Source organism: Oncorhynchus kisutch, linkage group LG10 (genome assembly GCF_002021735.2).
Source record: "Oncorhynchus kisutch isolate 150728-3 linkage group LG10, Okis_V2, whole genome shotgun sequence".
Classification (NCBI taxonomy): domain Eukaryota; kingdom Metazoa; phylum Chordata; class Actinopteri; order Salmoniformes; family Salmonidae; genus Oncorhynchus; species Oncorhynchus kisutch.
Window position 1 is genome coordinate 18,589,054 of NC_034183.2, and position 14,929 is coordinate 18,603,982.

At 41.0% G+C, this 14,929-nt stretch overlaps 1 protein-coding gene across 1 annotated transcript; it reads left to right on the forward strand.

Annotated features, from left to right (window-relative positions):
- The first annotated feature begins 368 nt into the window (after nt 1–368).
- On the forward strand, nt 369–1,464 carry LOC116375768 (one cut domain family member 2-like). The gene has a single exon (XM_031832852.1). It carries the CDS (start codon nt 415–417, stop codon nt 1,462–1,464), a length of 1,050 nt encoding a protein of 349 aa, XP_031688712.1. The 5' UTR covers nt 369–414.
- The last annotated feature ends 13,465 nt before the right edge of the window (nt 1,465–14,929 follow it).

A 14,929-nucleotide genomic window follows, 5' to 3' on the forward strand; every position in this document is an offset into this window, starting at 1 on the left:
CTGTCTGACAGAGAGCTGGTGACGTCAGATAGCCTCAGACTGAGTGCTAACGCTGGAACAGTGGGCGCACACATACACAGGCACAGTCACGTCTTAACATACGCGCGGGCACGTCATCATAGACGCTGGAATCACAGCCTTCGCTTTCTATAGTGGTGGTGCTCTACAGCGAATAAAATAGGCTACAAGCAAGGACAGACACCTATCAGAAGCGTGAGCAGCGGTTTGTGGCACAGCTCTGTCGCGGGCAACTGATCGCTTTAAATCATGCTGTATTGACTGAAGAGAGGCTAGTACAATCAATGGATTGGCTTTGAAATCGTTCACAATTTATTGGAAAGGAGTGTGTGAGACGGTGGAGAGGGAGCGCGCGAGAGAGGAGAGAGAGAGGTGGAAATAAAGATTATTTCAACGATGGAACTTACAATGGAAAACATTGGAAATCTGCACGGCGTATCTCACTCTCATCAAACGGGTGACTTAATGAACTCTCCGCACCACGCACGGCAGTCCTTGGCGTCGCATCGGAACTTGGTGTCACACGGACGTTCAGCCATGGTGTCCAGTATGGCCTCAATATTAGATGGATCTGGGGAGTATCGCACAGACCATGCATTGTCCGGTCCCTTGCACCCCGCAATGACCATGTCCTGCGACTCCGGGATGACCATGAGTAGCACTTACACTACGCTGACGCCGCTGCAGCACCTGCCTCCCATATCCACCGTCTCGGATAAATTTCACCACCATCCCCACCCGCACGCCCACCACCACCCGGCGCACCAGCGACTCGGCGCCGGCAACGTCAGTGGCAGTTTCACCCTGATGCGGGACGACAGGAGCCTTGCCTCGATGGGCAATCTCTATGGCCACTACCCTAAAGACATGTCCGGCATGTGCCAGTCGCTGTCCCCTCTCTCCAACGGCCTCGGGTCTTTGCACAACTCTCAGCAGACTCTTTGCGCTTATGGTCCTGGCGCCCACCTCTCCAACGACAAAATGCTCTCGTCCGGAGGCTTCGAGTCTCACGCAGCGATGCTGTCCCGGAGCGAGGACCACCTGAGCCGGGGATTGGGGGGGCACGGGCCCGGGATCATGTCATCCCTGAACGTTATGCCCCATCACAGCCATCCGCACTCTCAGGCTAACGGGTCCATGCTCTCTGATCGGGAGAGGCAGACGGCGGGGGGCGGGCAGGGAGGTGGTTCGGGGCAGGTGGAAGAAATAAACACCAAGGAGGTGGCACAGCGAATAACGGCGGAGCTCAAGCGCTACAGCATTCCCCAGGCCATCTTCGCACAGCGGATCTTGTGTCGGTCCCAGGGAACCCTGTCTGACCTGCTGAGGAACCCTAAACCCTGGACTAAACTCAAGTCTGGCCGTGAAACCTTCCGGAGGATGTGGAAGTGGCTGCAGGAACCCGAGTTCCAGAGAATGTCGGCGCTCAGACTAGCAGGTGAGTGAGGAGAAATGGGGCTAATGTGAAGGGATCAATTAGAAGTCAATGTAGCGAGACTATCAATTGCTACTCAAACAGATTATCACTTAAACAAGTTAGTGTGGATTCTTGGAGGAGTTAACGATGGTTGTTAAATAATCATGTTGAATTGGTTGTTAGAAAAGATAAGTAAATCCAGATTGGATTGACTGCTTCATGCTCAGATAATAAAGTAGAAAGAGTAAACAAGCTAGGCTGTGCTGTGGTAGTCTACTCTGCTGGTGATATCCTAATTAGGTTTAAACCTGAAAAAGATAAATCAACTTGTTTCAAGTTTTTGAATAGTCATGCGCTAATTTGCTGGCAACGTTATAGTAGGCCTATAGTTGTAATCAATTTTACGCACGGGCGTAATGGGGACCACATACACACACACACACACACAAACTCACGAGGTGTTTCGACCACAGACAAAATGAAATCAAACAGGGAATGGCTTGAATCAAATTGATTGTGCATCTCTGTAACTGTATCATTTGGATTGATGACCCTTTGTCAAGTTTCACATATTCACTCTTCTTCTGGTGTGGAGTCGTTCCACAAGCCTCGCGCTAATTATATTTATGTGTTCAAATGGACCTGGAATTCTCGTGGGCCTTCCCTTCCCCTGTCGACTCCGGGAGGCGTAAACAAGGCGCGTCTGAGGTGCCTAGCAGCGGAGCAGAGAGTCAGGGGAGCGTGACCTCCCGCGAATCGATACTTCGGGTCCCGGCGTCCCTTTTTAAAGTAGCCACTAATAAATGATCCATTTGGATCTGAAAGACAGCTCAAGAAACAGATGCCTCTGTCTCTGATTTTTTTTTTTACATTCTGTTTAGGCTATACTTTATTTCTCAAGTATTTAAAAATCAATTATAAAGTCATACAGGTCGAATAGCGAGTTTATGGTGAACTAGTGTAATTATGTGTAAATAAAAGTAAAATAAGAACGGAGTGGAGGTGAAATAGGCCTAATTTAAGAATGATTTGTGGTCAAAGGGGACTTTTCTTGAATCTACAACATACCAACAATTATATTTAGCAGACGCTTTTATCCAAAGCGACTTACAGTAGTGGGTCCCCCGTGGGAATCAAACCCACAAACCTGGCATGGCATGCGCCTTGCTCTACCAACTGAGCTACACCGGACAAAAACACTACAACCCAGGTTGAACATTGTGTTGTAGTCTATGCTGGCAATAAACATACATAGGCCTATAGTCAAACGTTTGTTTTTACAAAGGTCTATTCAATCCTAGTATATAGAATTACAAACGATTAAGGCCTACACTAGCCTGCTTAAGGATGGCAAGGCAAAAAAGCATAAGGAAATTAATTTAATAACAATTAAAAACCACAAAATAATCATACTTCATTTTGGAAATTCAACAGACATATACCATGTAACTGTCACATATTGCTAATCACTCAACTTCGAGACAGATATTTTTGAGAGGGGATGTTCATATAAATAATTTGAAATAGGCCTGCGATTGAACTTGTCTATTTATCCATTACTTTTATATTTCACTTTGAATTCAAAAGTTGCAACAATTTATTCATATTTATTTATTCGTTCATTGGATCATTTATCCACCCACTTTGCCAGTGAGAGATAACAGTTTGAACAGTTTGAAACATTGCCCAGTATTGTACTCCAAGCCTCTACCGTGAAAACTGTGAATAGTGTTATTTTACAAGCTATAAAGCTTAGGAGCTAATTAAAGAGGATTAATTAAGGGTGGAAAGCTATAGAATCAGAAGAGTTGGAAGTGAGCGCCACTTTGATGTTTCTGCAAAGCACTCCGTTAGGACATGCATGCGCTTCAAAACGTCAATCAGTACTTCTGTGTGTCGTATTTCAGTGGACAGTTCAATTAAGCAGATATAGTGGCATATTTTAGTTCCAGTCAATGCCCTATTGAAAAGCACTTCATGGAATATAAATGGTTACTTTGCACATTTAGCGGCATTTTGGTATATAAAGATTTAAACACTCCACAATTGTCTCTTTAAGTGCCATTGCTAAACCTAATTAAACCTAATTGGGCAGTGGGGTTTTTATATAGTCGCAACCTAGTCTCAGAGCATTTCGTTTTATTTTGTACATAAATCCGTGACACTCCATTTAGTATGATTTGTTACATGATTACATAAGGAAGATGTTTACATAAGGCAGAAACAAAGTAGCGTGATTGGTCTGGTGAACGGGTAGGCTCATAACGCAAACTTCTAGCAACTCATAGGTTGCAAGTCTGGATCTTATTACAGACAACTTTAGCTAATTAGCCACTTTTCAACTACTTACTACTTTTTAGCTACTTTTGCAACTACTTAGCATGTTAGCTAACCCTTCCCCTAACCTTAACCCTTTTAGCTAACCCTGCCCCTAACCCTAACGTTAACTCTTTAACTTAACTCCTAAACTTAACCCTAACCTTATCCCTAACCCCTAGCCTAGCTAACAGTTGGTACCTAGCTAACGTTAGCCACCTAGCTAGAATTCATAACATATCACATGTTTAGAAAATTCATACATTTTTCAAATTCGTAACATATTGCACGTTTTACAAATTCGTAACATATAACACGTTTAGCAAATTCGTAACATATAATATGAATTGTAATTTGTAACATATCATACTAAATGGTTGATGGACATCCACAAACTAATACATACCATGCAAAACGTAACATATCATACTAAATGGAGTGTTTCGGATTTACATACAGAATAATACGAAATGCTCTGAGACATGGTTGATTGTGAACTGCATGCACTATACTAGAACTATGGCACAGAACTTTCCATACTTGTGTTTCTGCATGCATAGGGTGTATATGTGCAGCATGCATGTCCGTTCGTATGCATTATTTTTAGAATTGATTCACCTATGCTCCATTTGTTCCCCCATGGGTATTTGCCTGAACGCATTAAGGTTGACTTCGGATATTTGAGGATGATATAGGCTACATAGACATTCTTCATACTTCAATAGGCTATTTTAATCGGTATAGTGCAAGTATCATACATTATTAACAAGTATCAATCATTATAGTAGAGATATTATCGTAATTGTTATGGTTATTGTTATTATGGTCATAATTATGGCTATGATTGTTTAATAGCTGCACTCTTTGAGAGCGAACGCTGTTCCAGGAGGGTGTCACCTGGCCTTGACGTGCTGTCTGTTGTCCTGTGAGCTACCTTGTTCTGTTGTCAGTTGCTCTCTAGCAACATGGAGTTGGGCAAAATGACAAATGACTGTGGTATGGAAATGGTGGGTGCTACATTTTACTTATTGCATTTAAATTCACCATTATGCACTGTGCGCATGCGTAGTGGGAGTTGGTGGTTGTGATTCTAAAAGGGATGCTGGCGATAGGCCTACTCGGTCGGCCACATCAATCAATACATTCAAATTACTATTCCAAATTCATCACAGTCACACAAATCAATGCCGTTGCCTTGCTTAGCTAATGTGAAAACGCCAGTGGCTGCACACTCACATGACAATCCTCCCCATAAAATTAAAAATACGATGTAGTCAATTGAGGGGGGGTTCTGTCATGACAAAGATAGGCTGCGTGCCCTTTAAGCGCATACCCTAAAACGCATGGTTCATAATTGGAATGATGTGTAGTATTGTCCGCGTGAGGAGGGCAAGGTGAATCTCAGAGAAGATACAAACCTGATATGGCCTACAATTTAGGTCAACTAGTGCCTTTTAGGACAAATCATTATCTCCAAAAAGCTCACAGCCTGCAGCTGTTCGAATGTTGAAGCCAATTAAACAAGGAAGCGCACATATACATACTGTAGCTATGGAGTAGACAACACCTTTGATTGTGTTGAAAAAGACACGGCAAAGTGAGGGCTGAAATGCATAGATTGCATAAACGATGAAAACAATTCGTCTTTGCAGCTGTGTTGAATTCCACACTCCATCTCAATGTATTTGGTCGGGTCAATAAAGCAGTGATCGATAAGGATAGCCAGTGCATCTATCAATTATTCCGCCTCAGCACTCTCTCCCATTGGACTCTCCCAGAGCGTTGGGGGATGGCTGGGAGATTTAGGCAGGAGCTGGGAAAGGGGATGAGAGACTGGGAAAAGCCCCCATTCCACACATTTTTCTTTCTCTCTGTTGTAATCATGTTACATGTAGACTGGATGGAAAACCTGCCCTCAAAACGCCATTTGGGTTACATAATCAGCTTGGATCTGTGTAAACATGTATCCACCAACGCATTGTTCCAGAATCACTCGGGAGCCATGAGGAAGACAACAGAGAGACAACTACGATCCTGCCAAACCTCCCATGTGGAAAGTACGACGCAATGAAATATTACGCAAGAGAATCAATCTCATTTATCCAAACATATAAAGGGGGGATATCAACATTTTATCGTTTGTAAAATGTCGATTTTGAGTTTATGCTCTGTTCTAGTAATAGGCTATTCAATGAAAATACACGCAAATCATGGATAGGGAGAGAAAAAACTCAATAACAAACTTCATCACAGACTAGGCCTAGTCTACATGCCAATCATATCATTGGCGGTCAACCTGTCTGCTGTCCCCATACTATTACTATGGAGCAAGATTTTGGGGGGATTGCTAGGATATTCATGATAAACTAATATAAGTGAAAGGAGTCTTTTATTAATCTATCATCCAACAGTTTATATGCACAAGTAAGCCACATGTATGCAGACTCCATATTCCCGACATAACGCTGCCTGTCTGGGACATAATCCAAATGTCATCACTGTACCTAAGCAACGACCAACCCAGCCTGCTCCACACAGCACTAGCATTTCTATCCACCTCCCAAGTGCAGGCTACATAAATGTTTACCCCCACCTAACAAAACCATTTTCAATTGGGATCACCGCTGTCTTTGGTGCTGAAATCTTTATATGAATGGCGCTGTTGGCCTGTGTTTGAGGCCATGTATTATGGCTTTAATAAGGGGCTGTACAACATGGTTGAGATATGCTATGGAGGTAGGCTAGTGTGCCAGATGAGTCAAATTAAATAAATAATATATATATACATATATATATATATATATATATATATATATTGTTCATAGGCTAGCCTGCGTCTAGCATAAATCCTTTACCCAACACCAGTCAACACGTGATCAATAATATTACACAATTTCACAATCAGATCCGTCTCACCATCTTGTTGTAGGCTCTGTTAAGACACAAAGTCCAAAGAATAAGGTCCATATTCAATCAAATCTGGAAAACGCTTTCCCGGGATATTCGCCTCCAAAATACACATGTTCATATGGTGCACAACAAAACTAAAGGTTTCAACAAAGAGACTGAGCATAAAATTAATCAAACGCTGTGAAGCCAGATTGTTGTTAATAATCTTCCCAGGAAATCCGGTTCCTCTTTTTGATTGCATAGAACCTTTAGAAGTGATTGATTTAGGATAATCGAAAACAGGCTTTTTCATAAAGAGACGTGTTGATGCAGGCCTGCGAAATGATCGATGCGGACTTTAATAATTGATAAGCATGGGGAAGACAACGGGAGAAAATCATGCAGCTGCGGTTTCACAGACGCTCTTCGTTAAGCACAGCAATGTGTGTTGTAAATACTGGGATTCACACACGCGCGCTCGCGTACACACCACACACAGTGAAATCCTGTGGCTGTTGTGGACAATGGCCAGTACGCAGCCATTTTCTCCCCGTACAATAATGAAAAGCTATATTCACATTCTTCAAATCCATTCCAAATGTTTGTCAAGGCAGCCAGATGACGAATAATGATATGTTCTGTGTTTTTCTGCCTTCGAGGAGACGAATTGAGCACTCACATACATCTTCCAATTTTTTACAGTGTAGCGTGCCTGCATGTGCGTATGTGATCAGGATATAGAGTGCACCATACAATGTTAAGTCCGATCTGATTCTGTATCGATTTCCATTCCCGGGTCTCTCCTTTCCATCGCTGGAGCAGTGACATGCAGGCATACTCCCCCCTTCCCCCTCCTCTCCCTGTGCAATACCATTTCCCCCATTAACAGCTCACCCTTCACAACATACAACGGAATGAATATATACACGCATGCTTTCATTGGCACGATGCAGCTACAGCATATGCTGTAAAAACTATTCCGCTATGTTATGTTGATATTTCTCTAAAATTGCGAAAGCAGTTAACCTATGCTGTAGATAAGGGAGTAGCCTAAAGTTACATTAGCCTAATTTCGTCCCGTCAACACAGTATAACCAATAGGCCTTTGGCCAGACAGACCTACGGTGAAAATGACAATGTCTCCATTAGGTAAAGGGATCAATAACAGAAGACTGTTCCGTCACTTACACAAGCCAATGTGGGCAGTCGCTCCACTCACACTGTACAGTAGTAGCCTTTAGTATAACCTCAGAACCTCACTGTCTCTTTTCCATATTTTCATCACATATGCACACACAAAAGAGAGATAATACACACGGGGGCATTGTAATTATAAATGCAGCACATAGTTCTAACCCGTTTGCATCAATAGGCTTACAGTCTAGAATACCGTCTATTCTATTTTAGATGATCAATTCCTACGCTTTCTGTCGCCCACTCTCCAAACCGGATCAATAGGAGAGAATGACCTTTAAATCAAATTGCTAGGAGAATGAACTGTGCGCATGAGGTTAGCATCAAAGGGTTAAATGGCATTGCGTCACTGATTTCAAATATCAAACAGTAAAGGAAGCCATTTTCTGAAGCCATCCTATAGGATCATTGTTGTAAAATCACAGCAACATTTCCCTGCCAGATAATATAAGAATGATTTTGTTTACATTATATGTATTATTAGACACATGAAATGCAAAATCAATGTCAATAAGCCTAAGCTTATATTGTCATATTTGGCACCGTAAAAACAAAGGCATCTTGTATTGGGTCGATTTCCATAAATATTTTGGTGGCGTGGAATCAGAGTATACGAGACCACATTATCCCTAGCCAACTTATAAGCGTTACTTGGTTGTTTGAAGCCTAACTGCCCCCCCCCCCCTCCTCCACACACACGCACGCACACACACACACACACACACACACACACATCATCAAGCCTTGGTTATTTTGAATCAGCTGTTGTAGTGCTAGGGCAAAAAAATACAAACAAAACACTAGGACCGAGTTTGGGAAACCCTGCAATACAGCACTTCCCGTGCGCCCTGCGTAACCGGTTGTAAATCTCTGAGCAGTGGTGTTGAAATGCCGACTGTCTCTCCGGTTAGAAGTGGCCCGCTTATCTGACGTCCCGACAGGTCATCGCTTATTCAATGTCCGATAACGGCTTGTTTAATGCCCGATCTAAGGCAAATAATGCAACGTTCGAAGAACAAAGTACACATTGTCCACCCAATTCTTAAAGAGAGAAAAGGCACACAGCCCCATTTAGGCCTTGAACGAATAGGCTAATAGTAGCATTAGCCAATAGTCAACTAATTAGCTGGCAGTGATAATTGAATGGCAACATGCAATGACAACAGCCTCATCCATAGGCATACACTGAATTCATAATCGTAGTTCGTGATTCTGATAAACACAACCATGCTTGCGTGCAGGTTCGGTTGTAGACTATAAGTCTAAACACATTCTAAGGCAGTTAAAAACGTTTTTTAAACTGTGACTAAAATGACCTCAGAAACGGGTCTCATTATAGGCCCATAATAACATAAAACGTGTTCGGGCACCGCGGTGCCAACAATCTCCTGCATGCCAGCATTGGCTTCATAGATTATTGTCAAAAGAGGATCATGGTTTTTAAAGGTGACATCAAATAGATAAATAAGTAGTCGAGGGCCTCTTAAAGTTGGGCCACAAATTTCACATGTTGCATGTGATTATTTGCACACAATAACACACCGTTTGCCTACCATTTTACAGTGGTAATAGTTCCAAAAAAAGGATTGGAGACTATCTCGGATTTTACCACTCTTTATTTCACATCAGCTAAATATTTCCAACACTGAAACTTTCATTTAACTCACAGTTGAATAGAAGACAAGTAATTCCGAAGAGCATCCCAGCCTGACTCTTACATTGAAAACTGAAAAACTTACAATCATTTGGAATTTAAAAAATATTTTACATTACAGAAATATTATTGAATAGACAGTTAATCCTACCCTGAGAGCCGAGCCTGCATGCGCTCAAATACACCACATGCAACCAGGGTCGATCACACAGTAAAACCGCAGTCATCCACACGACACACCCCCCACGCCGTACCCACAGATGCAACCCGAAACTCCAGTTGGGCAAACACACACAAATCAACAAAAAGAAACAAAACGACCGTGAAATCAATTAATTAATTAATCAATGTTATATTACATGCTATTTAAACACACGGAGTGGTTTCTAACATAAGAATTTTAATTTAAGTTTGAATATCTATTCAGCCAAGGCATTCAGCCAGGCCATCATTTTTCGGCCTATGTTTAAAGGCCTAAGGCCCATTCTGAGAGGGCATCTTTAGACCCCCCTATATCCACTATTGGCTAAAGATTAAACATGTTGTAGCTTCAAGAAGATATACAAATACATCATTACATCACATATTCATATCACATTTATTGATTCAATATCAAAATCAACACATTTAATCTTTGTGTGTGTGGTTTGTTGTGTGTGTGTGTGTGTGTGTGTGTGTGTGTGTGTGTGTGTGTGTGTGTGTGTGTGTGTGTGTGTGTGTGGGACAATTGCATTAACCCAACACGCACCCAAAGAAACTATGACAAACTTCAAGCCCAACCCTTTTTACATGCTGCACTTTTGTTCGTATAAAACTAGTTATTTATTGGATAAAACATTGGATTCATTTCATTTCCTCTGACTTGGTTATTACATGTATTATTATTATTAGTAGTATTTATCATTATTATTTGATTTATTATTTGATTATACTTTGATTATGGTTTTATTTCCTAATATTTAGCCATATTTCCAGACATTTGAGCTGCCTCGTTGATTGAATACATTTTTTTATACAAGTACTCATCTGCACTTTCTTTTCAGCTGACAACGTCAGAATTACATTCATCAAGATCGACCTTTGAGACGATTTGCAGGCTGCTTCACTGATAATTTTTGGGCCGTCCCATAAATCACCGAAAAGAAGAAAAACACCAAATGTGTGACGAAAAGTTTTTAAACTTAAGGTTTCACTTGGTAAATAGAGTCAGGACTAGAGGCCATATGTTTTATGGTGCCAGAGAGCAAATTAACCAGTTCTGAACATGCCCAAGAACAGTAGGCTATGCTTAAAGAAACAAACATCACAGTTGCGCTATGCATTTTAACAGGAGCCCCTCACAATGTTGACAATAGCCTTCTGTCTGCACAGTGATATTGCTGGCCACAAAGGTCACTCAAAAAACATATTCACGAATCTGTGATCTGTTGTGGCCAGTCATCCATAATGCCAATTCAATTACTCAGCCTTTTTTATTTGTCTTTACATATAGGCGAATTCTTCATGTTATTTCAAAAGGTAATACAACAATCCTCAATAAAGGCTCTGGTACGGGGTATTGCAGTTTTTCATTGTAGACCAATATCGTTTGATGATGCTAAACTTGTTGCTTTAAAACAACTTAACAATAGAATAGGCTTTATGCAAAACATTGGCAGAAATACGATCACACAAAAAAAGACTGCCTACCTTCACAATATCAACATAATATGTCTGCAATTAAATCATGGAGGCCGATGAGAGTTATGCTTTAATAATCTCTATTTCTGGTAACTAAAACTAACAGCCCATAATAACGATTTAAAATGAGTCAGTCGTAGCTGATGACGGTGTGCATCTTGTATGTCCACCTCAGACATTGACCCAATGACTTGTTAGAAGCCAGCTATTAATAGTAAGTAATTATGAATAAGAGTCCATGGTTGACATAGTGACTGTTTCTCGCCTGCAGTAGCCCGGCCTCAGCTCAGCGGAGAGAGTCGCACCGCACCCAATTCAGATCAGCCCCATTCAAGCCATCGATCCCAGGCAGAACGGTGGCTGCACGGTGCGGTTAGTTATCGATTCCCCCACCATACCCCCCTCCCCCTCACTTCAAATCCGATAGAGCACACACCTCTAGCCAGGCTGCAGAGGCAGTTTTCACACGCTCACATATTTATTTAAATACCATTTTGAATCTGGAAGTATGCGTGGGCAGGCTTTTACCGAAATTGGGGATTAGTAACTCAAGTATAATAATTCAATGAGACACAATAAGCAAATTTGTATTATGATCAGGCCATATATTAAATACATTCACAATTGATTTACCACGTATCCCATGGGCCTATTGTTATCAAACGATTGTATTTACTGATGATGTGGTGGGCCTACATTCAACAAATGCGTCCAACTGAGAGATACACCTGTTGTTATTGTGGGTTTGCTCTCACAGGCACCGCAGACCTCTTGATGTAAAAAAGATGATAGTTATTATTATGTAAATAATAGATCGAGTCGATCTCAGCGAAGTTAGTCAATGTTAACGTTACCCCACTCTTACAAACATGTTGCACTGGACCTGTAGTGCTGTTTTACATGAACTTCTCAGACCAAAATTATCTGTCGGCTATTGCCTTTCTTAATCAGGGAACACCAAAATGACAGAGTACATTATATAAAGTAGCGAGGTGTCACTAAATTATAAATATGTTTAATCATAAAACAAAAGTTGAATTATATCACTAATCTTTAGATGGGCACTCCTAAATTTCCTCAGCAGCCTGACTGTTTACTTAGCAATGCCACCATATTTCATTTTGCAACTTTCACTGACATTTGTTGCCAATTAAGTATGATATGCCATGTCAATACATTTAAGCATGAGGTCTACAACATTTTCCAAGTCACGCATTTTGTCACAGTTGACTTCAGTTAAACATTACTTGTAAGTATAAATTCATGTTTCCATCGATAATCTGAGCATTTGAGCACTGTTTCTAATGGCATTTAGCAGCTGTCAGCTCACACAATGAGCTGACTATATAGTCATTATGGTATTATTTTGATATTACATCATATCAGGTTCTCGACCTGCATAGGTAAATACAGGGTATTATCTAAAGGTGATTAAGAAGGTACTCGCTTCACTTTTATTAAAGAACAAACATCTAATGACAACATTTGATTGGTGAATTTTGCACACAGAGAAATCTCTTTGATGATCTCAGATATAATGGAAGCCTAATGACTGGTAAAATATAAAGTATCTCTTCAAAAAATAAAAAAAAGCTTAAGTCAAATGAAAATGTAGGCTTCCAGTGAATTTATTCTGAACTGCAGTTAGTTAGAACCATTCTTCTTCCCAACAAGAGATTTGAGCAGGTTGACTTTCAAAGTGGTCCTGAGTGTGAGTGTTATTGAAGCTGTGGGGGAATGCCTTGCAGCGGAGCAGTGTGCAAGGTAAACAAACAAATTGTATCAAGTTATCAGTATTTAGTACCAACTCTGCCTCATTACATTAAGGAGTATTGAGTTGTAAGTTTGCATTGGGAAACCTTGGCACTGCCCTGCGGTCTGAATGGAATAAATACTGTACAAACTAGCGTTTAAAGTGCAGCCCAGTCGATAAATAGCCTACCAATATTTGTGCAACACAAGTCAAAACAAAATCCATGGATTTAAAATACTGTACGCCCCATTTTACAGCACTACCCAAGGTCTGGAGAAAAGGTGCATCCTGTGGCATCTAGAATCCTGCAGGAGAAATAATTGAGTTTTAGATAACACACTGATACATGCCAACTGGCAAGCCTATAAGGTAGAGAGAGAAGTGCCTGTGGTTCTTTTCTGTAATGGCAATGGAAGCAGAAGTTGAAGTTGACTTTATCGTGTGCATAAACATGTTCAACCGTAGCCAGTAAAAACAAATACTGGGAGATTCATTAAAACAGGGTCCATGGCTAGATCAACCAATAGGCTACACTTTTAACAGTACGCCTACATGAATCTGTGTTTTACATTTAGGAGTGTTGTCATTAAATATGTAGCCATGGCTATTAGACATTAGTAACATTTTGGACTAGCTGATCAAAGACCTATGGCTATTCATTCTGCAGTGCTAATAACCAAAACACATCACAACGTTACGTGCATTACATAGATCCAGTATGATTTCAATGTCTAGAGATAAACATATATTTTATTTTGACATCGTAGGTGTTGTTTTTCTCGAACAAATATAACCGCAGCACAAAATTGACAAAAGAGTGGCATTTGGATAACCCAGGCAGGGACTGACTGTTGAAGCGAAGTCCTTGGAATAACAGGCTTGGTAGGCTAGTCTCCTTTATGAGTGAAATGAACTGGTGCTAACGGTTTATGAGGACCATTGCTCCCACAAATTTGAGCAAAAAAACCTACAACTGACCAATTCGAGAAGCATCTCTCGAAACTCATGAATCTTTTTCCTTCCCATTCTCCCTCCGAGGCATAATTAATTGGACGAACTGAATTTCACACACACGAATTACTCACGAATCATCGACCGATATTGAACGCCCAGGGCCTTTCTCGTAACCTTTTTTTGGTGCGTTGCAATGCTACGAATATTAACGACCAGAGAGAAAGAGAAAGTTATAAAATAACTTAAAACTTTATATTGACTCCCGTTTTAGATTTAGGTTCAATACAAATGTGTTGAAGTCATGATCTGCCCGTGCATTGTGAGATGTTTTGAGTGACCATGACAAAATCCAACAGCCATTGGACTATATTATGGTAAACCCTACACCCGACCCAAATGTATTGATTGGTAATGATGATGATTCATTGAGTAGTGTATACTCTGTAATGTTTGTAAATGAGTTGCTTATATAAAACAACGTTCCCCTAACCTTATACACATGCCAAACCGTAGGCTATAATATCCAATGCAATTCTCAGGTTTGTGACTGAAAGATATTGAAAATAAATAAATCATGTCTATCAATTTATAAGGTTTCCACTGATGCCACAGTTTGAAGTAGCGAACGGTATAATAATTGCCATGGTGTGGGGTTGTAGTCTGGGCAGAGTAGGCCATCGTGAAAGCAGGAAATAAAAGCCAAATACATTTGTATTTCTCAGTCCAATAGGGGTTGTGTTTGTGTTTCTGCATGAGTTATGTGAGTTTATGTCAGTCTCTTGTGCTCTGTGTCTTCTGTAGCTCTAAAAGCTGCAATGATCGATTTTCTTCTTTTCTACAGCGGTGATTCAGTAATCAGGGCCCCCTCCCTCACCGATCGATCACTATTGATTTGCCTACAAAAATCCAGCGCCTGTAGCAAGACAGCCCATAGTATGGCGCCCCGTACGGCCAGGGCACAGCTCGAGTGACACTACTGACTAAGAGACGATAAACAACAGGGTCAAAAGTCTCCCACAGAGCTCTGTGCACAACTCAAACATAATGGGATGAA